The sequence below is a fragment of the Eleutherodactylus coqui genome, chromosome 9 (genome assembly GCF_035609145.1).
Source record: "Eleutherodactylus coqui strain aEleCoq1 chromosome 9, aEleCoq1.hap1, whole genome shotgun sequence".
NCBI lineage: Eukaryota > Metazoa > Chordata > Amphibia > Anura > Eleutherodactylidae > Eleutherodactylus > Eleutherodactylus coqui.
Genome location: NC_089845.1, coordinates 142,082,079 through 142,109,422, shown reverse-complemented (window position 1 = coordinate 142,109,422; position 27,344 = coordinate 142,082,079). Strand labels below are relative to the sequence as shown.

The following is a 27,344-nucleotide window of genomic DNA, read 5'->3' as shown; positions in this document are numbered from 1 at the left end:
CATAGGGCCTGTGTAAATTTCTGGGCAGCTGCCGCTACCTTGATATAGTAAAGAGCCTGCTGATGGCAGCAGGTGAAGAAGCTGCCATCAAGCATGGTAGAGAAGCCAGACCAATAGGGCCGAGAACACTGCAGTGTGTGGGAGAAAAGTATTCTCTCTCCCTGCCATTTTCTGGCACAAAGACAGCGCTGTTGAAGGTGGAGTAATACTGCACCATCAGCGTGGAATCTGGTGAAGAAACCAAACACTATGGAGAGACCTATATCTGACAAAGTGGATACCACAACTCTCATGAGTGCACTTGTTCCCCCAGATTCTGTTAGGTGTATTATCCCTGGCCAGGCTAGGGGTCATGGAGCTATTGGGACTAACCTAACAGGTTAACATTACCATACGGTGTGAGTTATGGTGCCATTTGGCACAGCAAGGCACCTGATAGAGGGTAACATTGTGTATTCTGAGTTACGTGAGTTGGTGATGAAATTGCGGGCATTGATATACTAGACAAGACTTCCACACATGTCCCGATGGCTGGATCCAAGAAGTGCAGGCTGTATGATTAAACAAAAGAAAGTTGCGTGAAGCATATATTTTAGTGAAGGCCTCCTTGCATGTCTTGTATACTAGAATGTGGGCAGGGATGTGTAAATTATATGTTATACAATTGTTGTGTGTTACTTGTTTATAGCTAAGCAGCTTCCACACGACATGGAAGAAGGAAGTTGGATGTGGAATCCCAACAGCTGCCTATACCGGAAATTATATTTAGAGCCCCACATTAACCCTTTGCAATCCAATTTTGGATTCAGGGTTTCCTAGGGGGCTTTCTCTTTCTGCCATTATACAATGGCGCTATCTGCTGGCTAGAGCAAGTACTGCGGCATGGGACATGCTGGAGAGGCCCACCACCAACAGAGCGGCCAGTAATCTATAGTAAGAATACCCTGCCGGACGTCTTCCGACATCGGAACTGTACAGCCTTCAATCAGAATGTTTTTAGACGTCAGACAGTGGATTGGAAAGGGTTAATATATGAGGATGGGGACTACTTCTAGATAGTTTGGACACATATGGAGAAGGCTCGCTGCCCTCCAAGAGTTCTAGAGGTTATGTTATGCTGAATGTGGTAAACGATTTTGTGACTTTCCGTGAAATGTTAAGTTCCGTCCCTTTAAGAACAAGAAGATGATGATACATAATATTATAAAGTAATGTTTAAGTATGGAGTGCTATGCTGTAAAGTCCATTTTTCGGTTTAGCAATTTTGTTCCATAAAACATGCCTCTCCCTTCAGCCGTTCCCACCATCAACCTGCTTCACATATTAATTCTAAGATACAAGTAAGTTGATGGTGTCTCTTTAAAATGAGATTTATTTTGGCATGTAAAAGGGCTGATGAACATCTTGCAACAGCTGTGGGTCAAAGGTCGCCCATCCTTAATGAAGACAGTATTATTTGGCACGCAACACAGAGCAATAAAGCAGCTTTCTTTCATCTACATCTGCCCACGTCAGGACATGAGGGGATAGAAAAGTTTTCTACTTCTTGATCCCACTAGGTTATTACTTGTAGGATTGGTATATCCTGTAGTAGGAATGAAGAGTGGGACAAGTGCCTATGTGTTCCATATACATAGCTTACTCATTGCATAGTTGTACACACAACATCCTCCACTCGGCACAGAGAGGGAGGCGAAACTCACATTCCACCCAGTGAGAAGCCTGGGAGGGTCACAGCTCTTGATCTAGCTGCACACTGCTAGCTGTCACTGTCTTGGGACACTTCTTCACCTGCTAGTAGAGCTGCAGAGATCCTAATCTCCTCCTGCACATTTCTGCTGCTCCTACTTGGATGATCTGGGAAATTCATCACATCGCTAGATGGTTGCATCCAGAGTTATTTAACCAGTGACAGCCCACAGAGTTTACATGACAAGTACAGCATCATTCCAGGAGACGTGCAGCCACTATGTCACCATAGTCCATTATCTAAATTAGAGCTGACTATCCTTTAAGTGCATGATTCATTGTGGCGCAGTAATGGATCAGAACAGGAGAAAATACTGCATTTGGGTGTGTTGGATGGGATTGCTGGGACTTGGTCGCATGGCCGAGGGTGGGTGTATGGAGGCTGGAAAGTGCTGCAAAGGCAGAGATTTGACATGTGTCAGCAAGGGCTGGAGAATGGACAGGGAATATGGGACCTGCTTCTGTGATGAACTGTGCACATCAACCAAAGACTGCTGTCATGACTACACACAAGCGTGTCCAGGTAAGGAAATATCATTACTGCTATATTCAGACCTATGTTCAGGGTATACGCCAGTAAAAGTACTCGCTGGAAGTGTCCATAAGGGTATGATGGGCCTGGGTATAGTGCGTACGTTGGTATACAACGCATAGTTGATTTTGCATAATATGTTTTTTTTACAAAATGAGTTAATAAACATAGTATGCTAGACTAAATGAAGACAATGTCCATCTAGTTCAGACTGTTTTGACCTCCCGCTTGTTGGTCCAGAAGAAGGCAAAAAAAAACAGCGAGCCAATTAGCTCCTATGGAGGAACAAATTCCTTCCTGAGTATTACATGAAATGTTTTTCACCAATCCATTTGCAAAATACAGAATATAACCGTTTCCCTGAAAATAAGACCTACCCCGAAAATAAGCCCTAGCATGAATTTTCAAGATTTTTGGGGATGCTTGAAATATATGCCCAACTCCAAAAATACACCAAAGTTACAGTTAATAAAAAAGTCAATTTAAATAGTGTGCAGACAGCTATACATGTAACAAAAGTAAAAGCTTTATGAGCAAAAATTAATATATGACCATGTCTTATTTTCGGGGAAACTGGTTAATTGGTAGTGCAGGTAATTCTCCTACCAGACGTTGTATTGCCAAATTATTTACTCTGATTTGTGTTATACCATGTAACATACATAGTAACATAGTATGTTAGGCTGAATGAAAACAATGTCCATCTAGTTCAGCCTGTTTTAACTTCCCCCTTGGTCCAGAGGAAGGCAAAAAAAAAAACCTAAGAGCCAATTGGCTCCTATGGAGGAAAAAATTCCTTCCTGACTCTACAATGGCAGCCAGAGTAATCCCCGGATCAACATTTGAGATCAACAGCCCCACTGGTCACCTAATATCTATATCCTATAATATCACAGCGCTCTAGAAAGACATTTAGTCCCCTCTTAAACTCCTCTATGGATTTTGCCATCACCACGTCCTCAGGCAAAGTTCCACAGTCTCACTGCTCTTACAGTAAAGAACCCACTTCTCCGTTGGTGATGAAACCTGCTTTCTTTTAGACGTAGCGGATGCCCTCTTGTTACAGTCGCAGTCCTGGGTATAGACAGATCATGTGAGGCTAACTTTAAATATCAAAATCCTACAGCATCTGCTGTGTGGAGTGAAAGTTAGTATCTCTATACATTCCTCAATGAGATCCTCAATGTGGCATTGCAAAAGTTGTCGGATTTATGGCAACTCTTGTGTTGCCAATGCACCAACTTGCAATGTAACCACATTTACTTTCATTATTTGCAATACAAGCAGCTAATAAAAATAATTAGGTTTAATTGATCCTTCAGGAAATTATCTGTCAATCTCACATCTGGCAAACTGGTTCTACTGTCTCATATAGTTGTGCCAATCTTTAACAATTCTTAGATGAGTCAGAAGGTGAATCGGCCCAATTCCCTATAAATCTTGAATGCTGGCTGTAGGACGGACCTTAGTAACTAATATAAAGGCCCTGCCACCTGTTGCCCTGCAGTTGTTGGAGAATGGTTGGTCAAATACATGTTGCAGAGACTTGTAGTTCCACTTCAGCTTTAGCCCCATGAAGCTGTGTGAGTTCTAACTAGATCTTGCAGTGGTAGAGTTTTCTTGAATGTGTGCGCTCCCAGGCTGTCATCGTATCAAAAGCAATTCAGGAAGACAAGGAACAATTCAGAAATTCCTTCTGATATCCTCATCTGGGTGGATAAATCTTGGCTCTGGTACTTTAGGAAATGACTAATTGATCCTATTCTTTGATTACTTTTTTTTGGGCCATATTGAGGAAAACAAACTTGATTTTAAAAAAAGTGGATCAAAGAAGAAATATGAGGTCATTGCAAGCAAAGAAAACAACAACTATAATAGATAATAAAAATATACATATTAAAGAGGTTATCCAAATGTAACCTACTGATAGATCATCAGTCTGCTGTCTGGGATGTCCACCAATTAGCTGTACTGAGGGCTAAGCTGATTTCTGCAGGAAGCAGGCAGCTCCGTTATCACTGCAGTGGCCAGGCTTGGCATTACACCCATTCACTTCAATGGGAATATGGACTGCAGTATCAAGCCTGGCCACTGCAGTGGGAACGGAGCTGTCTGCTTCCTGCAGAAATCAGCTCACTGCACAGTTGCATTGGCCCTGAAAACAGCTAATCAGTGGGTATCCCAGGTAGTAGACCCCCGCTTATCCACTATTGACGATCTATCATGAGGATAGGCCATAAATATTTTACAACTGGACAACCACTTTAACAATACATCTAAAGAGTTATATTTTCATCCTTGTTGGTGCTGAACCATGGAGGTGAGCATCAAATATGACAGTTGTCTTTGATCCCCTTTAAGTGTGGGTCGGACTGTCAACACTATGGGTCCTCGCCAGATGATCTTGGGGTTCACATGTAAGAAATGAATGCTGACTTTCAGGCCATATCTGTATATGCTGTTTGCTGCGTTAGCCACATGGAAATGTATGTATGAATAAAAATAGAGGCGTAACTTAAAGCGGTTGTCCAGTTGTAATGTATTTGTAGTCTATCCTCATTCATTTTAATGGGAACTTGGCCTGCAATACCAAAAATGGCCAGCGCAGTCTGCAGAGAGAATGGAACGGTTTGCTTCTTGCAGAAATCAGCTCAGGGCACAAGCACACAAACCTACAGAACAGCTGATTGGTGGGGGGTCCCTGGCAACAGACCCTCACCAATCTACTATTGATGACCTATTTTGAGGATAGGCTGTCGATAGTTTACAACTGGACAACCGCTTAAAACTCCTGTGTCCGAATGTGAAATTCATAATTATAATACACGCAGCCATGATCGTTTAAAAAATTGCAAAAAAGCGATAATCGTTGCGTCTAAATGTGTGGCCATCATGCACTTTTTGTGCACTGCTAGCTGATCATTAAATTCAGTCCAACCTAAAAATCGCCTTTCAGCCTTATCAGCAGTTCTCCACGGGGAGTGCTGATAGCATTGTTTCCCACTGGAAAACAAAGGAACTTAAAGCAGATAAGAGCCCTTTGAGCTATTAACTGCATTCAGCTAAAGGCTTCATTTGCACACTAATAAGCTATTAAGTAGCTGAGTAGCTACTTAATAGTTTATGCAAAACGATCGCTCAAAGCTGTCACTCAAACTGTTGAAAAAAAAAAGTTACATCACTTAGTAAATTGTTGGTTTTACTGATCTTCTACCACTTTTGTACTTATATTATGTTTCATTGGCTGTTCAGACAAAAAAGGTAAACTATTCACCAATCAGACTGCTAGATAACGAAATGTAATTCCACTTCTCCAGAGTCCAGTAGTGACGTGCTTTACGCAACTCTAGCAGATGCCTGGCACTGTGCAGGGGGATTTTAGCCTTGTGTGCAGCTGATCTACCTTGGAAACCCATTTCATGAAGATCCCAAAGCAGAGTTCTTGTATTGATGTGAGCTACAAGGCTATTTTGCAGCTTCGTATGGGTGATGCAATAGAAGATAGGCAAATTTCTACAGACTGTCGGGATACTGTAACACCACCACCTTACTCCCATCCACCCGCCCACCAGGGCACCCACCCCGAGATTGCAAATAAAGACATGACAAGAATATAACTTTTGCTGGGTGGGAGTTGGTCGCAGCACTTATTAAAGGCTTGAGCCAACTATAACATTAACTGGAACTTCATTAACGATCTAACTTTTGCTCAGAAGCAAAATGCCGGCTGGAGGCTAATCCCTGGGCAAGTCCGCCTTCCAAGCTACCACATCACCGATTACCAGGAAAACCGCCAACTGTGACTTCCAATGACAAAAAACAATGACAAAAGTAATAACTGATCCAAAAACACCTGCTTTTTAACAAAAGTGCATAATAATGTGTGTTTTTTTCAGTTTTTTTTAATACAATTAGAATGTACAAAATTACAACAAGCACAAATTGTCCCCAAAAGCCCTAGTAAGGAACTGAGGGAAACAAGGGAGGGGGAGAGGGGAAATGTCCTGACCTGAGACTACACTGCAAGAGGCATGTGATAAGCCCGTCCCACCTTTTTAAGCCCAGCCTGTGGTTGCTGGGAAAAGAGGGAGGAAACCTCCCCACCCCCTTTGAAAGGGTAAGCATATTGAACAAATTAACCCCTTTACAGCTGATGCACTAGCACAGACAAGTGGGGTAGGAAAACAAAGGGGGGGGGGGGGGGTAAGGGAGACCAAGTGGTGGGTGCCCAAAAAGGAGGGGATAAAGGGGGGTGCACACCTTTACCAACTCAACAGTCCAAGGGCACTCTCCCTATTCGGTTATGTTCCCTGCACACTGTGTGCTTCATAACTCAGCAGCACTCCGCTATGATTTTGCATTGTCTACTAAGTAAACTCTGAGCCATTTTTTTGAAACTGAAAACAAAATGCTCCTGTGTATACAGACTAATATCAGTATGTGTCTATGGAGATTACATGGCTGTGTGCTTGATTGTGTGCACCTGTTTGCAAAGGGTGTGCTCAACTCAGTAATTAGGAGAGGTGCCCACAAACATTTGGACATACTATATGGTGAAAGTAAGGGCCCTTCTACATGGGGCAATTGTTGGGCACTAAAGCTTCTGAGAGCCGCCCCTGATCGCTCCTGGATTTTCACAGAAGAGCGATGATTGCTCAGTGAATGGAGGTGAAGCGGGCCGGAGATCACTCTGATCTCCCACCTCCATTCACAATAAACAGGCTGTAATTCATAGATGAACGATTCGCTGTTTCCACGGGCCGATCACTGATTTTTATGCCTGCGGAAACTAAATAGTGAACAATAAAAGAACAAATTATCGTTTGTTGTTCAGTTGCTGGCAGTGTTCTTACTGAACAACTGTCATTTGTCATAAAGTAGCCCTAATGCATAGAGATTAAACTATAACTTTTATTAAAGTCATGTGATCCCTTAAGGACCAGGGTGTTTTGGTCTAAAAGGAACAGATACATGTTAGGGATTTTACCCATGTGGTGGTTCTACGGCCCTATTTTTTTTTCTTCTTCAGTTACTTTTGCTGCTTTTTTTTCCCATGACATATAGGGCTATTTTTAAATACATTTTTTATGGAATTTTTTTTTGTTTTATTGGGGGTAAAAAGCTAAAAAAAAATTTTAATTTATAGTGGATTTTTTTAAAAATTAGTATATTTACACTAAAATAAAGTACAGGAATGGGTTCTTCATTTTGTTTTGGACGTTTTGATATATAATTTGTATATAGGGCGGATTAGAGGGTACAGAAGGGAAAGGTTTGAGTTTGTGTCAGCGGTGGACTGCTTTCTTTTTTAGATATATATTTGTTTTACTTTTTATTCTGTAATTTTTTGTTACTTATGTTTTGTAACTATTTTTTTAACATATATGTTCCCAATGACATCATATAAGATCTCTGAAGGACATTCACATTGTCTTTTTTTTTTTATTTCAAACTTTTCCACTGTAGCTTGAGCATCCATAGGACCCTAGTGTTACGTCCATATGGGACGCACTGGACTCTTGCGTAGACATACACTAAGACTGAAAAACACCCAAAACACTCACCTAGCATACCTGCAAACATAAACTGATGGAATAGATACGGTACGAGGTATTGGTTTGTATTTTGGCCAAGATATTTAAGCCCACGAGCCCACAACAAGGGTCCTCGTTGTCTTGCGGGTCCCTACTCTCACAAGACAACTTCCACATGAATGCTGCCTGTATGCGAGACAATTGTCCCAATAGGGATAATCCCATGCTGGAACCTAAGGACCTAACTCGCCAAAAGATGGTAAATGATCCAAAGCAGGATAGAACACAGTTCACACCAAGACGCCAGGGATTGCATGCAACACAAAACAGGACTGTTCATACCTCATGTCTGGCCACCTGTGCAGACCCACAGAACACATCACTGTTCACACACACAGAACAACATGCATGAAAGCAAACACCAAGGTGTTGGGAAACCAGCATCCTCTAGCCAGAGGATCTGGTATTTATGTGCAGCAGACCAGTGGGGATTGGCTGACTGGAGAAACTCCACACCCAGACAGCTCAATTATCCCACATCTGTGAAGGTGTGCTCCTGGAAACCCGTAGAACAACAGGTTCCAGCAGCACAACCTAACACCCAGTTACAGAGGAAAACATTTCCTTGTAGTGACAGTAGTCGCTGATTTGGGTCTGCTAGGGCCTTGCAGCAGTGCCATGGCAGGGGGCACTGGGCAATCACGTAGTCGCTGGGTTGAATTGTGGAAGTGGCACTTCTGCTTTATCTCTTCACTACATAGCACTACAGAGGCAAAAACACAAAACATAGGTCATGCTGTGTTTTTAAAACATGAACGTAGAAAATATGGCCATGTGAATAGATACATAGATTTACATTAGCTTAGTATTATGGTCCGCAAGACACAGACCAATTCCGGAGCTAAAATACGTTTGTCTGAAAGCAGCCTATGGCTGTACAATCTTTCACGTTTTATGGAGTCGTAATAGGGAACCCATTATTAATAGGCATTATTGTATCTCTACATGTCTCCAATAGCAAGCAGTATAAAAGGCATATGGATTTGTTTTTTGACAGTTTCTGTACAAAAATTGTGGCATTTTCCTTCAGATATAGTATTATGGAGCTATTGTGCACATGGCACTGCATAGATACACCATACATTGTGTCTTGCCATACGTCCTCTGTACACGGTAGTGCTGTGTGCATGAGGCCTAATGCACGATTCCTGAGGAAGTATCACTGTGTAAGAGGAGGTGAGCAGTGCCCTGCTCCCCTCTTACAGATTACAGTTTTGCTGCTGTGTGCTGAGCCCAAGAGCAAAGTCTAGGCCACTGCCGCATTAGCCACTGTGGTATTGAACACAGGTTACAAAATTGTTAAAGGCTGCACTATTAAAGTCTGAAGCTAAATAAAGAACTGGCTGAACTCAATGGAGATATACTGGAAATTTAGAGAATAGGTCTCTGATTGGTTCTGGAGAAATAGACTGTGGATCTGATAACTGGGGTTGCACTCAGACAATGAGAGAGCCTGATGACTGAGGCTGAACCTACAACCTTGCCCTCCACCATGCCAAACAAGTCTATTTCACCTCTCTAGTCTCCTCACTATCCCACAACCCTAAACGGCTCTTTGATACTTTTCACTCCCTTCTCAGCCCTAAACCACAGCCCCCGGTGACGGATCTCAGTGTCGAAGAGCTGGCTGCTTACTTCAAAAAGAAAATTGATGACATCCGTCAGGAAATAAGTTCCCAACCCCAGACTAACCCTGACCCTAGTCTTGTCAGCACTGCATCTAGCTCCTGCTCACTGTCTGTACTCAGACCAGCGACAGAGGAAGAAGTCTCCAAATTGCTCTTCTCTGCTCGCCCCACCACCTGCGCTAGCGACCCCCTCCCCTCACACCTCCTCCGTTCCTTCTCCCCAGTGGTAATCTCCCATCTCACCACTATATTCAACCTCTCTCTGACCTCTGGCATCTTTCCCTCTTCTTTCAAACACGCCATCATATCCCCACTGCTAAAGAAGCCGACTCTGGACACGACTGATGCTGCCAACTACCGACCCATCTCAAACCTCCCCTTCATCTCCAAACTACTAGAACGGCTGGTTTACTCCCGCCTTGTAAGCTACCTATCAGAGCACTCTCTCCTAGACCCCCTACAGTCTGGCTTTCGACCTCAACACTCGACAGAAACTGCCCTTACAAGGGTATCAAATGACCTACTGACAGCCAAATCGAGGGGCAATTACTCCCTACTGATCCTCCTCGACCTTTCTGCAGCGTTTGACACTGTTGACCACAAACTCCTCCTCAGTATGCTACGCTCCATTGGCCTAAAGGACACTGCCCTCTCCTGGTTCTCCTCTTACCTATCAGACCGCTCTTTCAGTGTCTCCTTTGCTGGCTCTACCTCCCCTCCTCTTCCCCTTGCTGTTGGGGTCCCCCAGGGCTCTGTCCTCGGCCCCCTTCTTTTCTCTATCTACACAGCCCCTATTGGACAAACCATCAGGAGATTTGGCCTCCAATACCACCTGTATGCTGATGACACCCAGCTATACACCTCTTCCCGTGACATCTCTGCACCTTTACTCCAAAACATCACTAACTGTCTGTCCGCTGTCTCTAACACCATGTCCTCTCTCTACCTAAAACTAAACCTCTCTAAAACTGACCTGCTGGTATTTCCACCCTCCACTAACCGACCTCCTCCTGACATCTCCATCTCAGTGTGTGGCGCCACCATAACTCCTAGACAACATGCCCGCTGCCTTGGAGTCATATTTGATTCTGATCTCTCTTTTACCCCCTACATCCAATCTCTGGCCCGAACATGTCAGCTGCACCTCAAGAACATCGCAAGAATCCGCTCTTTTCTCACTGTGGACACGCTAAAAACGCTTACTGTTGCCCTCATCCACTCCCGGCTCGATTATTGCAACTCGTTGCTGATCGGCCTCCCCTGCACCAGACTCTACCCTCTCCAATCCATCCTGAATGCGGCAGCCAGGCTCATCTTCCTGTCCAGCCGCTACTCGGACGCCTCTGCCCTGTGCCGGTCACTGCACTGGCTGCCCGTTAAATACAGAATTCAATTTAAACTCGCCACCTTCATCCACAAAGCCCTCCACAGTGCAGCGCCCCCCTATATCGCCTCCCTCATCTCAATCCATCAACCAGCCCGGGCTCTCCGCTCTGCTAACGAAACCAGACTGAGCGCCCCTTTAATTTGAACTTCTCCTTCCTACCTCCAAGACTTCTCCAGAGCAGCACCGGTCCTCTGGAACGCACTACCAAAGGCTACCCGAGCAATCCAGGACTCGCAGAACTTCAGGCGTGCTCTAAAAATGCACCTCTTCAGGGAGGCATACTGAATTCCCTAAACAAACCCCTCTGTACTCCGCCTGATAACATGCTCCCTGACCTACTGACTGCAATCCCTGCTAGCCATCATAAACCGCTCCTGCAGTCATACTGTTTCTGCCGTCACACGGCCAAATGTCTGACCATTGTCTATGTGTATATCACCCCTCACTCTCCACCTCGCCATACAGTGCACATCTCCAGCCCCTTTACCTTCTGTATCACCCCATTACTTGTAGTATGTAAGCTCGTTGGAGCAGGACCCGCCACCCCTATTGTTTCCATCAATTGATTACTTTGTAACCGTGGTTCTGTAATGTTTGTACTTTTGTCTTTCTGTATCCCCTGTCTATGTAAGCGCTGCGGAATATGTTGGCGCTATACAAATAAAGTTTATTATTATTATTAGTGCAAGAGTCTTATTACCAGGTGGGTGAAGGTGATGGGCAAAAGGGCCCTCATGACTAGGGGCCAAAGGAACAACAAGCATTGGTATGGACTCGATGGCAGAATGTTTGCCTGGACTCTTGTATGCCAGTGGAGGACGTCATATGCTCTGCATGGACACACAAGTGAGGCTTATCCTTGATAAATACTGGTGTGTACACCATAAAGGGACACTACTTGTTTAGGCCTTAGTCAGACGGGCGTTTTTTCGCGCGATTCGCGGATCGTATGATGGATGCGCATCCGCAAATCGCGTGACCGGTGCCCGAAAATCGCCCGAAAATCTGCACATAGCCGCGTTTCATTAGAAACGGGCCGGAGCTGTCCAGCGCATTGCATTCAATGGAGCCGGCAATACAGCCCGCTCCATTGAAAGCAATGCGCTGCGGGCGAGTGTGGGATGAATTGTCGGGAAGGGGTGTGAGTCAGACCTGCCCCCTGATTGGCTCAGTCAGACCTGCCCCCTGATTGGCTCAGCGCTGAGCCAATCAGGGGGCAGGTCTGACTCACACCCCCTTCACACCCACTGCAGGCCGGCCGCACGGAACTCCGGCTGCCGGGAGCAGGTGAGTATATATATATTTTTTATTTTAACACATTTCTGGATGAATTGCAGGGAAGGGCTTATATATTTAAGCCCTTCCTGACAATTCATCCCGCGCACGCCGGCAGCCCATTGCTTTCAATGGAGTCGGCTGTATTGCCGGCTCCATTGAATTCAATGGGCAAACATCGTTTTTCTCTGCCACAGCTGTTACAGCTGTGGCAGAGAAGAAGGATTTGTCTTCTATATGTTCTCAATGGGGTCGGCGCTGCTGCCGCCGGCCCCATTGAGCGCATATAGAGAAGAGAACAGGAATCGCAGATCGCAGATAGGTGCGATCTGCGATTTCTGTTCTATAATTTATCGGACGAGCGCATAAAAAGCGCCCATGTGTCCGATACCATTGCAAAGCAATGGTTTTATAAAATCGCCGAACGCATGAGCATGCGCAAATCGCGGCAAAAAACGCCCGTCTGACTAAGGCCTTAGACTGTATGATTATTATTAAGAATTGTGCAGTTCTCGTTCACTTAACATTCAGTGTTTCACATCCTATGTGAAACAATGAAAGATTAGGGTTCACACAGCATGAGAAGTGCACGGGCTAGAGTAGATTTTTATGCCGACTGAAACTTGAACGACCAACAAAAACCGCATGATTCTCGTTCGTCATCCAGTCATTGGCAGACGTTTAAACGGAACAATTATCCTTCAGTTTTGCCCATTTGAACAATTTTCTGAATGATAATTGTTCCGTCTAAATGCAGCATAAATATATAAGCTGAGGGTCTTCTCCATAAGGAAAAGATACCTGTCTGCATACAGGTTGTTTCATGGTGTTTTGCCCTTGACTTATAGAGAAGTGACCATGTAATAGGTGGCACTGCGATGGTATTTTTCCATCCCTATGTGCATTCCTTTTTCCCAGGGAGTATTGCATGGTCTATATAAGACTCCCTACAATAACTTGGTGCTCTCCACAAAGAGAAATTTTATTCTTCTCGCTAAACTAATAAAAGTTTAGAAAATTAAAGCAGAATTCCGAGCACTCAGGCATGGTTTTCTCTGAAACAATTCTGATAGGAGGCTTTTAGTAACGACTACTCCCTACTGATCCTCCTCGACCTCTCCGCAGTTTTTGACACTGTTGACAACAGATTTCTCTTCAACATGCTTCGCCCCATTGGCCTAAAGGATACTGCTTTCTCCTGGTTCTTCTCTTACCTATCAGACTGCTCATTCAGCGTCTCCTTTGCTGGCTCTACCTCCTCTCCTCTTCCCCTTGCTGATGGGATCCCCCAGGGCTCTGTCCTCAGCCCCCTCCTCTTCTCTATCTACACAGCCCCCATTGGACAAACCATCAGGAGATTTGGCTGTTAGTACTATCTCTATGCTGACGACACCCAGTTATACACCTCTTCCCGTGACATCACAGCAGCCTTCCTCCAGAACGCCACCGACTGTCTGTCTGCTGTCTCTAACACTATGTCCTCTCTTCCTAAAACTGAACCTTTCAAAAACTCACCTACTGGTGTTTCCGCCCTCCACTAACCGACCTCATCCTGACATCTCCATCTCAGTATGTGGCACCATAACTCCCGGACAGTACACCCACTGCCTTGGGGTTATATTTGACCCTGATCTCTCCTTTACCCCCTACATCCAAGAATCAACCCCTTTCTCACTATGGACACACTAAAAACGCTCACTGTTGCCCTCATCCACTCTCGACTCAATTATTGCAACTCACTGCTGATCGGCCTCCCCTGCACCAGATTCTACCCTCTCCAATCCATCCTGAATGCGGCAGCCAGGCTCATCTTCCTGTCCAGCCGCTACACGGACGCCTCTGCCCTGTGCCGGTCACTGCACTGGCTGCCCGTCAAATACAGAATTCAATTCAAACTCACTACCTTCATCTACAAAGCTCTCCATAGCACTCCGCCGCCCTACATTGCCTCCCTCATCTCAATCCACCATCCGGCCTGCGCCCTCCGCTCTGCAAATGAAATCAGATTAAGCACCCCCAAATTAATTCAAACCTCTCATTCCCGCTTCCAAGATTTCTCCAGAGCAGAACCAGTCCTCTAGAACGCGCTACCCAAAATTATCCGGGCAATCCCTGACACAAAAAACTTCAGGCGGGCTCTAAAAATGCACCTCTTCAGGGAGGCATACCGTATCCCCTAAACCAAACCCCTCTGTACTCCGCCTGAAAACATGCTCCCCATCCCACTGATTGCAATCCCTACTAGCTGCTATCAACTGCCCCTGCAGTCTCACTGATTTAGCCACTACACTGCTTAAGTCTGACCATTGTCTATATGTATAGCATCCCTCACTCTCCACCTCGCATACCGGGCACATCTCCACCCCTCCATACCGGGCACATCTCCACCCCGCCATACCGTGCACATCTCCAGCCCCTTTACCTTCTGTATCACCCCATTATCTGTAGTATGTAAGCTGGTTGGAGCAGGACCCTCACCCCTACTATCTCCATCAATTGATTACTTCATGTAACAGTGGTTTTTGTATTTTTGTTTCTTGCATCTGTTCCCCCTGTTTTGTAAGCACTGCGGAATATGTTGACGCTATATAAATAAGGGATTATTATTATTACTACAGTCAGTGTTAAATGACAGGTTTTTATATAATACTAGCTTACCCGTCGCACGTTGCTGCAACCAATCACGGCGCAGCTTTCAGTTTACCTCAGCAGTATAAGAAAGAGCAACCAATCACAGCGCAGCTCTCATGTTCCCTCAGAAGTATAATATATAACAACCAATCACAGCAAAGCTTTCATACTACCTCAGCAGTATAAGAAATAGCAACAAATCACAGCGCGGCTCTCATGTTCCCTCAGAAGTATAATATATAACAACCAATCCCAGCGCAGCTTTTATTTTACCTCAGCAGTATAAAAAATAGCAACCAATCGCAGCTCAGCTTTCATTATACCTCAGCCATATAAGAAATAACAACAAATCACAGCGCAGCTTTCATGTTACCTTAGCAGTATAAGTAATAGCAACCAATCACAGCTCAGCTTTTATTATATCTCAGCCGTATAAGAAATAACAACCAATCACAGCGCAGCTTTCATTTTTCCCTTAGCAGTATAAGAAAGAGCAACCAATCACAGCGCAGCTTTCATGTAACCTCAGTAGTGTAAGATATAACAACCAATCACAGCGCAGATTTCATGCTACCTCAGCAGTTTAGAAAGTAACAACCAATCAAAGCACAGCTTTCATGTCACCTCATTAGTATAAGAAATAGCAACCAATCACAGCCCAGCTTTCATGATACCTCAGCAGTATAAAAAATAGCAACCAATCACAGTGCAGCTTTTTTTATGTTACCTCAGCAGTATAAGAAATAACAACCAATCACAGCGCTGCTTTCATGTTACCTCCTTATAATATAAAACAACCAATCACAGAGCAGCTTTTATGTTACCTCAGCAGTTTGGAAAGTAACAACCAATCAGAGCACAGCTTTCATGTTAACTTAGCAGTATAAGACATAGCAACCAATCAAAGTGCAGCTTTCATGTTACTTCAGCAGTATAAGAAAGAGCAGCCAATCACAGCACAGCTTTTATGTTCCCTCAGCAGTATAATATATAACAACCAATCACAATGCAGCTTTCATTTTACCTCAGCAGTATAAGATATAACAACCAATCACAGCGCAGCTTTCATGCTACCTCAGCAGTATAAAAAAATAGCAACCAATCACAGCTCAGCTTTCATGATACCTCAGCAGTATAAGAAATAGCAACCAATCACAGCGCAGCTTTCATGTTAACCTCAGCAGTATAATATATAACAACCAATCACAGCGCAGCTTTCATGTTAACCTCGGCAGTATAATATATAACAACCAATCACAGCGCAGCTTTCATGTTAACCTCGGCAGTATAATATATAACAACCAATCACAGCACAGCTTTCATGTTAACCGCAGCAGTATAATATATAACAACCAATCACAGCGCAGCTTTCATGTTAACCTCGGCAGTATAATATATAACAACCAATCACAGCGCAGCTTTCATGTTAACCTCGGCAGTACAAGGAATAGCAACCGCAATTATTTCGTGAAACGTTCGTCGGATGCATCACTTTGCAGTTGAACACACATCCCGTTGCTCGTAATGCCTTTTTCTTTTGTGCTTGAGATGGAAATCGATTGGTCAATCTACGTCTGGAGGGCATAACTGTCGACGACGCTCGCACGCGCGCCACCTATCGTACGATAGATGGACTATGCCAGAAACCTGAGCAGGAGTGTACTCAACAACTTCCCAAAGTTTCGTGGCGATCGGATGAATGGTGTGGTAGCGCATAAAGGACAAACAGACATTTTTATATATATAGTTCTACATATATATATTTATTTATATATACGGGTCCGTTAATGTCCTTATTATTCTATTCACTCTTTGTATTGAATCATGAATCACACCACTCTTGCAGGCATGAAACAATAGATGTACATCCTGTTTTCTCCCTCAAGGAGAAAGGTGATGAAGGTGTTGGGAAGTCATTTCTTCCTCCATAGAAAGAACATAAGCATTCAGCTGTGTTGCACAATTGGGGGATCAGGGTTAATAATTCTTTCAGCATGCTTTGTTTGAAAGAGAATGAATCATCAGAAAATGTTGTATTGTTTAAATCAACTTTTTATGGTTAAATAAAAATATATACTTTTTAAACTTTGTTTTTTTTTCTTATTTTGCTTGTTGTTCATTATATAATAATGATAATCTTAAAGTTTTCATGCAGATTACTGAGCCTCATAATAGTCTACAGCTTCCTGTTTGTAAAGATCTCTTTCTCATCTTCACATACAGAATTAAGGCCCATTTACACGGAGCGATGATCGCTCAAACGACAGTCTGAGTGACATCATTGAGCAATCATTTTGCATAAACTATTAAGTAGCTACTCAGCTACCGAATAGCTATTTAGTGTGCAAATGAAGCCTTAGCTGAAAGCAGTTAATTTCCAGAGGGCTCTTATCTGCTTTCAGTTCTTTTGTTCTCCAGCGGGAAACAATGCTATCAGCACTCCCTGTGGAGAACCGCTGATAAGGCTGAACAACGATTCTTAGGTTGGACTGAATTTAACGATCAGCTAGCAGTGCCCGAAAAGTGCACAATGGCCGCGCGTCTAGACGCAACGATTATCGCTCAAACAATCGCTTTTTAATGATTTTTAAGAGATCATCGCTCTGTGTAAATGGGCCTTTACAAAAGTTAACACCTATATATAGATAACACAGGATCCACCATTCACAATAGTTGATGGTCACAACTCACCTCTTCCCTCTCCTTGCATAGTGACCTCTGCACGTTACAGAGCATACCCACAACACTGTCCTATAGACGTTAAGGAGTCATCTTCAGACAACATTTTTCCTGTGTCCATAAAACAGTCAAGTAAATTGTATTTTCTACTTTTTAGGCTCTCTTTGTGTCAATTTTTAGTAACTTTCACACATTTATATCCAGTCTAGGAAATGATCTGTGTGCAAAACAGCCTAGACTCCAGAGTGATACATTGTAGCAAACTAGTTAAGATTTCTACAGCTGCTGCTGATATACACCCCTTGTCCAAAAAAATGGAATGGAGCATCTAGAAGGAGTTGTTATTCTGCTGCAAAACTCGGCATGCGGTTCCATCTCAGGCAGATGATGAGAGTTGTGGCATGAATAGATGAACCGTCCTCTCACCTAAAGTCATAAAAGTGATTCCACCTTGGCCTATAAAAAGGCTCTCGGAGGCTCCTGTGTGCAGTGACCTCTTCTTCCGCTTGTGTAGATCTTGTTGACCACTAGACGCCTCTACGACGCAGTCAAAGAGATTTCACCCAGTTAATAGAGTTTGACAGAGGCGCTTTATTGGGATGTCAGAAACTGAGGAGAATCTACCTCACCTCTATGTGGATATACTGAGGAGAATATAACTGACCTCTGTGTGCATATACTGAGAAGAATCTACCTTACCTGTATGTGTATATACTGAGGAGAATCTACCTTACCTGTATGTGTATATACTGAGGAGAATCTAATGCTCCTCTATGTGTATATACTGAGGAGAATCTAACGCTCCTCTACGTGTATATGCTAAGGAGAATATAACTGACTTCTGTGTGAATATCCTGAGGAGAATCTACCTCACCTCTGTGTGTATATATCGAGGAGAATCTAACGCTCCTCTATGTGTATATACTTAGGAGAATATAACGTTCCTCTATGTATATATACTAAGGAGAATCTACCTCAGCTCTATGTATATATAATAAGTAGAATATACCTCACCTCTATGTGTATATACCTCGTGTGGCGCAGAGTGTTAAGGCAGCAGAAATGCAGTCCTAAGCTCTCGCTCATGATCTGAAGGTTGCGAGTTGAAGTAGCATGGTTGAAGTAGCTGGCTCAAGGTTGACTCAGTTTCAATCCTTCCGAGGTCGGTAAAATAAGTACTCAACTTTGGTGGGGGGGGGGGGGGTAATAAATTACTTGAAAGCGCTGCGGAATAAGTTGACACTATACAAAATAACAAGATCTAACTGACCTCTGTGTGTATATACTGATACTGAAAGACAGCAAAGTACATAAGGAAGCCGCCATGGACTGCAGCGATGGGGCATACCTTTAAGGGTAAGAAGGTGCTGCAACCTTCAGTCTGGGGGTAAATTTGAATAAAAAGGGGCATTGCCTTTAAGGGTAAAACGCAAGGAGAGTGGGAGGGGTGGTACATTCTTCAGAGGGACATCGGTACATGCAGTCTGAGGAGAATGTAACGCTCCTCTGTGCATTTTATTCCTCGGTTCCTCTGAAAAAACCACCACTTCATAAAATTGCGAACAATAGGTAAACACCTGCACCAAGTTAACTCGGGCGAAGCCGGGTATATCAGCTAGCCAATTATAACGATGTTTCAGTCATACATAGTAATTTTCATTCGATTCCGACAACTCCTCCTAGGTTCTTTAATTTTTTTTATAATGAATGTATTTAGCTCATAGAGGAATCCCTAGACTATACACAACTGTATCCAATTATTAAGCTGAAAGGAGAACTAAGTACAGTCTGTGAATGTAAAGAAAAGGGTTCCCACTCAACGGCAGTGAACAACCTAAAAATAGTATGAGACTGAAACAACGTATATTAGAATGTTAAATAACTTTTCATGTACTGTATATAGTGATTAAGCTTTTTTTAAACTAAATCCAGAAAACCCCTTTAAGAAACACAAACAGCTATACAGTGTGAAACATTAACTTCCCTCCTAAATGTAATTACTGGTTGCATTCTTTTTAGAACAATAATTACAGCCAAACACATTTAATTTCATTCCAGTCTTTCATGTGGCTGTTGAATCGAATCCTCACTATACTAATATATTGAGCCTAATCAGTAAAATAGTCACAGCAAAGTTTCTGCTAGAACGTTATGCACTTTAAAGGGGTTTTCTGACACTTAGAAGTAGAGTGCCCCAGGGTAGGTATTGGCATGGAAAACTAATAGAGATGAGCGAGCGTACTCGGAAAAGCACTAGTCGCTCGAGTAATTTGCTTTATCCGAGTATCGCTGTGCTCGTCCCTGAAGATTCGGGTGCCGGCACGGAGCGGGGAGCTGCAGGGGAGAGCGGGGAGGAACGGAGGGGAGATCTTTCTCTCCCTCTCTCCCCTGCTCCCCGCTGCGACTCACCTGTCAGCCGCAGCGGCACCTGAATCTTCAGACCCGAGCACAGCGATACTCGGATAAAGCAAATTACTCGAGCGAGTAGTGCTTTTCCGAGTACGCTCGCTCATCTCTAAAAACTAACCATTATTCACCCTTTTACTATGCCAGTCACCTGGGATCTGTGCGACCCCTCTTGCTAGACGATGCCCGTCATTATACCTCACCATTTCCTTTCTGAACACTGGTGATAACATGCACGTGTTTCTGTATGAATCCCTTTCTGTCCTTAGGTGTGCGAATGCATGAATTTCCATCCATCTGTAGCTGTGCAAACACCTTGTCTGAAGTCCCTGGTCTTCGGGGTTTGCCTCTGTCTGTTGTTCATGTTGCTCTAGTTGCTTGAGTTTCTATTATATGTCATTTGCTACCGTTTAGGGAGAGTGCGCTTGTCCCTAGGTTCCTGACGTGGGGCCGTCCTTATCGGGATGGTAACCCTGGTTATAGCTAGGTTTCCCCTCTTAAGGGTATGCACGTTCATACAGGAAAGGTGAATAAGCCCTGTGGTTGAGCGTAGCAATTGGCATGTGAACAATGAAAATGATGTAATTGCTTCCTTTACTAGTAGGGACTAGAGCGGATGGGACTGGGTTGGCGGCGTTGGAGGAGGCATGGTAAAAGGCTGAGTAATGTTTTTTGTTTTTTTTTATTTCATTATCTACCCTGGTATACTTTTTTCTGAATGGAAGAAAACCCATTTAGTATTATTAACCCATTAAGGACGTGACCCTTTTTTCATTTTTGCTTTCAGTTTTTCCTCCCTGCTTTCAAAAATATTATAAATCTCTTTTTTTTAATCCAGCGATGTAGTTGTCTAAGGTCTTGTGTTTTGCAGGACAAGTTGTTTAATGTACCATATAATGTACTGAAAAGTGGGGTGAAATGAAAAAAAATGGAAATTCCGCCATCTTTGGTGGGATGGTGGGGGGTCTTGTTTTTATGGCGTAGACTGCGGCAAAAATCACATGATAGCTTCAGTCTGTCGGTCAGTATGATTACAATGATACCAGATCTAGGGCATTACACATGCAAAATTGTTCGGTGGCGCTGCAGAGGTAATGCCCCAACTCCCTTATTTGCATATTACCCAGAAGAGTGTGGATAACCTTATAAGTCTCTCTACTCACCTTCTTGGTGCTCTCCCTAAGAAGTGATGTTATTCCTCCCAACCCACATCATTGGCCTTTCATTAGCCAAGCCAGAATCCTACTGCACACTGATGAGGGGCAAACACCCTGAAACAGCTGTCTATTTATGGATTCTGGCTTGGTTTTCAATTTCCAATCATTGCTCTACAGACCTGTATAAAGGGTCAAGCATTGATGTGAAGAAATGCTGCCATCCAATAGGTGTAGAGATATTGTTCCATCTCCCTTATTTACATGCAAAATTGGCACGCGCAATATGCAGTGAATAGAACACATTGATATCAATGGGTTCAGTCACATATCCATTATTTGCGCAGGATGTTCTGCTTTTTGTGCATATTGTATATTTGTACGAAACAAATACAGTAAAATATGCACATGCGCATAGAAACTCAATGATCATCATGCAAATACATAGCGCAAATGCACACATACGTACACTTACACCCATTATAAGGGATTTTGTTTTTGCTGTACTACTTTTCAAAAAATGAAAAACCCTAAAATTATTTTCTGCCACCATCTTCTGACAGCCATAAGTTTTATTTTGCTATCGACACAGTTGAATGAATGCCTGTTCTTTTCTTGACACAGCGAATATGTGATTTTTAAAAAAAATAAATATAGGAAAATGTTTTTTAAAAACTTTTATTATGTTTTATTTTTTCTAATGAGTAAAACTTTTTAAAACTAATTTTTACATTCCCACAGGGGACTTGAACTTACAATTGTTTGATTGCGCCTGCAGTGTAATGTAATACCATAGTATTACCGCAAACTGACAGGCCATCTAACAAGCCACGCCACAGGCAAGGCTTGACAGACAATCAGCCGCATCACAGAAGGGGAAATCAAGAATTAAAAACATTCACAGAAGAATGGCCGTTACTTACTGACTGAGGAGTGCATATAGATGCATCCTCCTCTCACCATGCAGGTAGCTGACTACCAAATGGAGGAGCCAATAACACCTGTGAGGGCACCGATAAGACAACCACTCACACTGCCTCCTGATAATGAGAGGGGTGGATGGCATCATTATAATGGCGTCATTAATAGGTTGCTGGTCTGCATGGTGAACTACATATATCAGAATGGTCTGGCACCCTGTATCCACTATGTGTGGGAGTGTACACCAAGCATCCACCCCCCTCATTATCAGGAGGCAGTGTGAGTGGCTGCCTCATCGGTGTCCTGCACAGGTGTTATTGGCTCCTCCATTTGGTAGTCAGCTACCTGCATGGTGAGAGGAGGATGCATCTATATGCACTCCCCAGTCAGTTAGTAACGGCCATTTTCTATGACAGACAATCAGCCATAGCAGACGAAAGTCACCTTGCAATCACCAAAACCAAGCGGGATATTTAAATGTCGTGCTGCTGTCAGAATTGGCAGCGCCATTTACAGGGTTAGCAGCCACGATCATCATTCACGTTGATAACGGCTGTTGGCGGTAAATGTCAGCTGTGAGAAACAGCCGGCACCTACATTGTATGGAGCGGGATCGGTCCCTAATCCTCCTCCATACAAGCCCTGAATGCACGGGTCATAACTACATATCCTGCGCCGTTAAGGGGTTAAAAGTAATTTCAGAAGAGATGGCAAAAAGATTGGAAAAGTTATTTCTGTTTGTCTGGGTTTCAAGGTTCATGACTTAAAAATGGAGGTTCTCCATAACGTGTAGGCTTGAAACGCGTGTCCCAGCTGGCTGAAGGCTGGATCTCGGCACGCTGGATCCAGGGGGTCTTCCGGTAAAACTGAAGTGCTCACCGGTCCTTAGACAGTGGTAATCATGGCTGACATACTGTTCACAACCACGGGGCACCTCTGGCCATAGAGATGGTGGTAGAGTTTCCCAAGGATGCAGCCCTGCTGTTTTGGATCAGAAGGAGGGACCCACTCAATGTTCCGTGCGGCTTAACAAACAACCTTGTTAAAGGGGTTGTCCCGCGGCAGCAAGTGGGTCTATACACTTCTGTATGGCCATAATAATGCACTTTGTAATATACATTGTGCATTAATTATGAGCCATACAGAAGTTATAAAAAGTTTTATACTTACCTGCTCCGTTGCTGGCGTCCTCGTCTCCATGGTGCCGACTAATTTTCGCCCTCCGATGGCCAAATTAGCCGCGCTTGCGCAGTCCGGGTCTTCTCCTGTTCTCTATGGGGCTCCGTGTAGCTCCGTGTAGCTCCGCCCCGTCACGTGCCGATTCCAGCCAATCAGGAGGCTGGAATCGGCAATGGACCGCACAGAAGAGCTGCGGTCCACGGAGGTAGAGGATCCCGGCGGCCATCTTCACCGGTAAGTATAGAAGTCACCGGAGCGCCGGGATTCAGGTAAGCGCTGTGCTGTTCTTTTTTTCAGTCCCTGCATCGGGGTTGTCTCGCGCCGAACGGGGGGGGGGGGGGGGGGGGGTTTGAAAAAAAAAAAACCCGTTTCGGCGCGGGACAACCCCTTAAAATCAAACTCGTTCTGGCTTTTTTCTCTCAGGTATGTTTGGTGACATGGAATGAGGTGCTGCGACAATTCAATCATCCATGTAATCACCCCGAAGGAACAAAAAAAAAGATAAAAAATCTTATTTTTTTTCCAGAGCTAGCTCAGTGGGCAGAACCCGCTTTTCTTTCTTTCCTACACACAGCAGGAACTCTCTCTGAACCGGAACTTAACTGAAAACTTTCTCTTATCACCAGGGGGCGCTGCCTGGCATCATCTCAGCCCGCCCTTTCTGTGCACATGACCAATTCCCCTCACCTTGAGGGCATGCAAAAAGATTTTAACCCCTTTCCCCCATCAGTTTGGATGAGCTCTGTTTGTTCTGCAGGAAAAGAGCATTACAATTTTTACAAATATTCTAATTTAAATGGCTAAAAAATAAAAATGCTCTGGTCCTGGAATGTGGGGCCACAGAAAAAGTATTTTTTAAAAACTTTTTATATTGCACACAAGTGATAAAACATAATAAAACTTCTATAAATTTGGTGTTCGTAATCGTAATGACTCATAGAATAAAGGTAGCATAATATTTATAACACATGGTAAACGACATAAAAATAAATCACAAAAAGCAATGGTGAAATAGATTTTTTCCAGTGACCCCCAGCAAAAAAAAAAAATTAATAAAAGTTATTCAATACATTATATGTACCCTAAATTGGTTGCTATAAAACTAGACCTTGTCCTGTAACATAAAAGGTGTCATACAGCTACAGTGACGAAAAAACAAAAAAGTTTTGATCACTGAATGATTTACTGGCTATTAAGGCTTAAAATAGTTATGTCACATTTTCGGGAGGTTTTTCCAACTTCATTGTGACTGTTAGGGGGTAAAACGTTGGTATATCCTGTTGCATGGCATAGTGGGTCCACTCTACATCTCTGGGGGTCCTGGCATGTCTATGCTTTACTAAGGCAGTCCATTAACATGTAATACTTAATTCGCCCTGTGGTGGCACTGCAGAGAATTTTCAGCTTCCATACCCATTTACCAGATCAGATTCTCACTTAATTGAAAGCATGTTGGGGTTTCTGTATTTAATGTAATTCAGTCTATTATCCTACAGTCTTGACACATTTCTCTAATGAACCAATATAGCCTAAACTCTGGTCACCCTGCTATAGAAATGTGACATGGTATATAGGAAGTGTAGAAGGAGTCTCTGTTCACCTCCCATATTACGAACAATGGTTCAAAATAACACAACTGGCTACTGTTTGGTTTTGACAGGGCTCGAAAATGACAAACAGAAAAATCTTGGCAAAGGATTAGATAAAGTTTCTTTGGAAGCTGTTAGAAGAATTTCAGCCTGATGAGATGAGAACAATTTGCTCTAGTCTGAATCCACAAATTGCAAAGCAGTCAAAATAAGGCACTGGTGGATACGAAAATGCCAGGAACACAATCACATGCTGGCAAAGTGCATCCTATGAAATGATCAGGAACAGCATGTAGACTGAAAGTAGCCTGTAATCCTATTCATGAAGGGTAATTATGTGCCAATACTATAAAATATGGAGGCAAATATGGGTACAGCACGCCAGTCAGTCTCACCATAGTTTTGTCCATAAACAGCCTTTTTTATTTCATTAGTAGAGATGAGCGAACGTACTCGTTTAGGGCGATTTCGCAATCAAGCACGGGCGAAAAGATTCGGGGGGCGCCGGGGTTGAGTGGGGGGTTGCAGAGGGGAGTGAGGGGGGGGGGAGAGAGAGAGAGCTCCCCCCTGTCACCCACTGCTACCCCCCGCTCCACCACACCGCCCCCGCCCCCCGAATCTTTACGCCTGAGTAGTCAGTTGCTCGAAAATAGCGATGCTCGATTGCGAAATCGCCCTAAACGAGTACGTTCGCTCATCTCTATTCATTAGTATTAAAGCGACCCTCCTGTTTCGGGACAAAATTCGTCCCAGGACTGGAAGGTGAAGGGGGTACAATACCTGTAGTTGATTGTGTTGGCCATCTTGACATTCCGCCAATTCCCAGTGCCGTTTTTGGGAGGCCAATATGGCCACCACCATCAGGGGTAGATTGGGAACCCAGAGTGGCTCTGGAAAAAAAATTACAAATTGGCCTCATGTTGTAGGCGGGCAAAACTGGCAGTAAGTAAGCTAGACTTAGTGTATAAAACATTTAGGGTATGTTCACACAAAGCAGAATTGTTGCAGATTTTCCGCAGTGGAAAAGTGGCATCAAAATCCGCATCATTTATGTTTTTTTTGGGCAGGTCCGTGGCTGATTTCAGCCTTTCAATTCAAAGGCTGTAATCGACTGCGGATCCTTGATCTGATTGGTTGTTGGGGACAAACCTCTTTACAGCAAGTGGTAGTCTGCGAGTATTACAAGGTGCACTCATCTGGTCAGGTGTTGCAGAAGTGGACTGCGTGTCACCGGGGATAAGATGGCGGCACTCGGCAGCGGACGCGGGGTGACGGTGTGTGCTGACAGTGAGCGTTCAGTCTGTGAAGGCGAGAGGAGCGTTGTTATGTGCAGGCAGTGAAGAGCCATGTGTTTTTGTGTCCTCCCTTAGGTCCCATTCATTCACAGCGGTGGCTTAAAGGCTAAAATCAGCCGCGGTTCCGCACCACAAATCTGTGTCACAATCCCCACCATTGACGTAGAACTGACACAGATTTCGATTCGGATTTTCTGCTACATGTGAATATCCTCTTAGAGTATGTAGGTTGGTATATTCCTCAACATTGCTTCTATATGATATTAGAAAGGCCACATCATTGACATACAATGGGGGAATGCTGCAGGCAGAAGCTGAGGAGACTATTGTTTGTCAACAGATACATATAGCCCCCCGAAATGTTTCAGTACAACTAGCATCGTCAAGGGGTAGGGACCACCAGAGACTTGTTTTATTCTCTGACCGAGATGTTAACATGCATTTTATAGCTGTATATGGTTGGTACGTTGCATTAATTGGTGGAGAGGGGATGGAAGGGGCAGAAAGTGGATTAAAGGGGTTGTCTCGCGGCATCAAGTGGGGTTATACACTTCTGTATGGCCATATTAATGCACTTTGTAATATACATCATGCATTAAATATGAGCCATACAGAAGTTATTCACTTACCGTCTCCATGGCTCCGTCTAATTTCGCTGTCTTCTGGCGTTTTTAGACGTGCTTGCGCAGTCCGTGCTTCTGCCTGGTGAATGGGGCCACTCGTGCCGGAGAGCTGGTCACCGCGTCGTCATCGTAGCTCCGCCTCTGTCACGTGGTGCCGATCAGCCAATGAGGTGGCTGTATCGGCAGTGGAACGCGGAAGACAGAAGAAGAAACTCCATGGTGCACCATGGGAAGACCCGCGGTGCACCGTGGGAGAAGACCAGCGGCGCCATCTTTAAAAGAAGAAATGAAGAAGCTGCAGAACGCTGATGCAGATAAGTGCAATGTGCTTTTTAAAAACTAACAAATGCTTTCTTTTTTACAGGGCATAATGCAGGGGTCCATTTAAAAAAAAAAATTTCGCTTTCGCCGCGAGACAACCCCTTTAAATGTCAGACTGGGGAGGACACCAAATGGAATCATGACCCTGGGTGCAGGAATCCCTCAGTACGCCTATAACAGTGCCCCTCCATTAAGTATAAAATGACCTTCATAGACTCTTTCAATACTAATGCCCTCACAATCTTTTTCTTATACTAGTGCTTCCCAAGGCATCAAGTATACTGCCCCTCATGGCCTCAAGTATAGCGCCCTCCAAGGCCTCTGGTATAGTGGCCCTCATGGCGTACAATATAGTGCCCCCAAGGGATTCAGTCTAGTACC

At 43.9% G+C, this 27,344-nt stretch overlaps 1 protein-coding gene across 1 annotated transcript in view; it reads left to right on the top strand.

Moving 5' to 3' along the window:
* Positions 1 to 1,680: 1,680 nt before the first annotated feature.
* SBSPON (somatomedin B and thrombospondin type 1 domain containing) overlaps positions 1,681 to 27,344 on the top strand; it is a 45,091-nt gene continuing 19,427 nt past the window's right edge. The window contains exon 1 of the mRNA XM_066578580.1: positions 1,681 to 2,272. Within this exon, the coding sequence (XP_066434677.1) occupies positions 2,020 to 2,272 (253 nt within the window). The 5' untranslated portion in view covers positions 1,681 to 2,019. The remainder of the gene's footprint in view (positions 2,273 to 27,344) is intronic.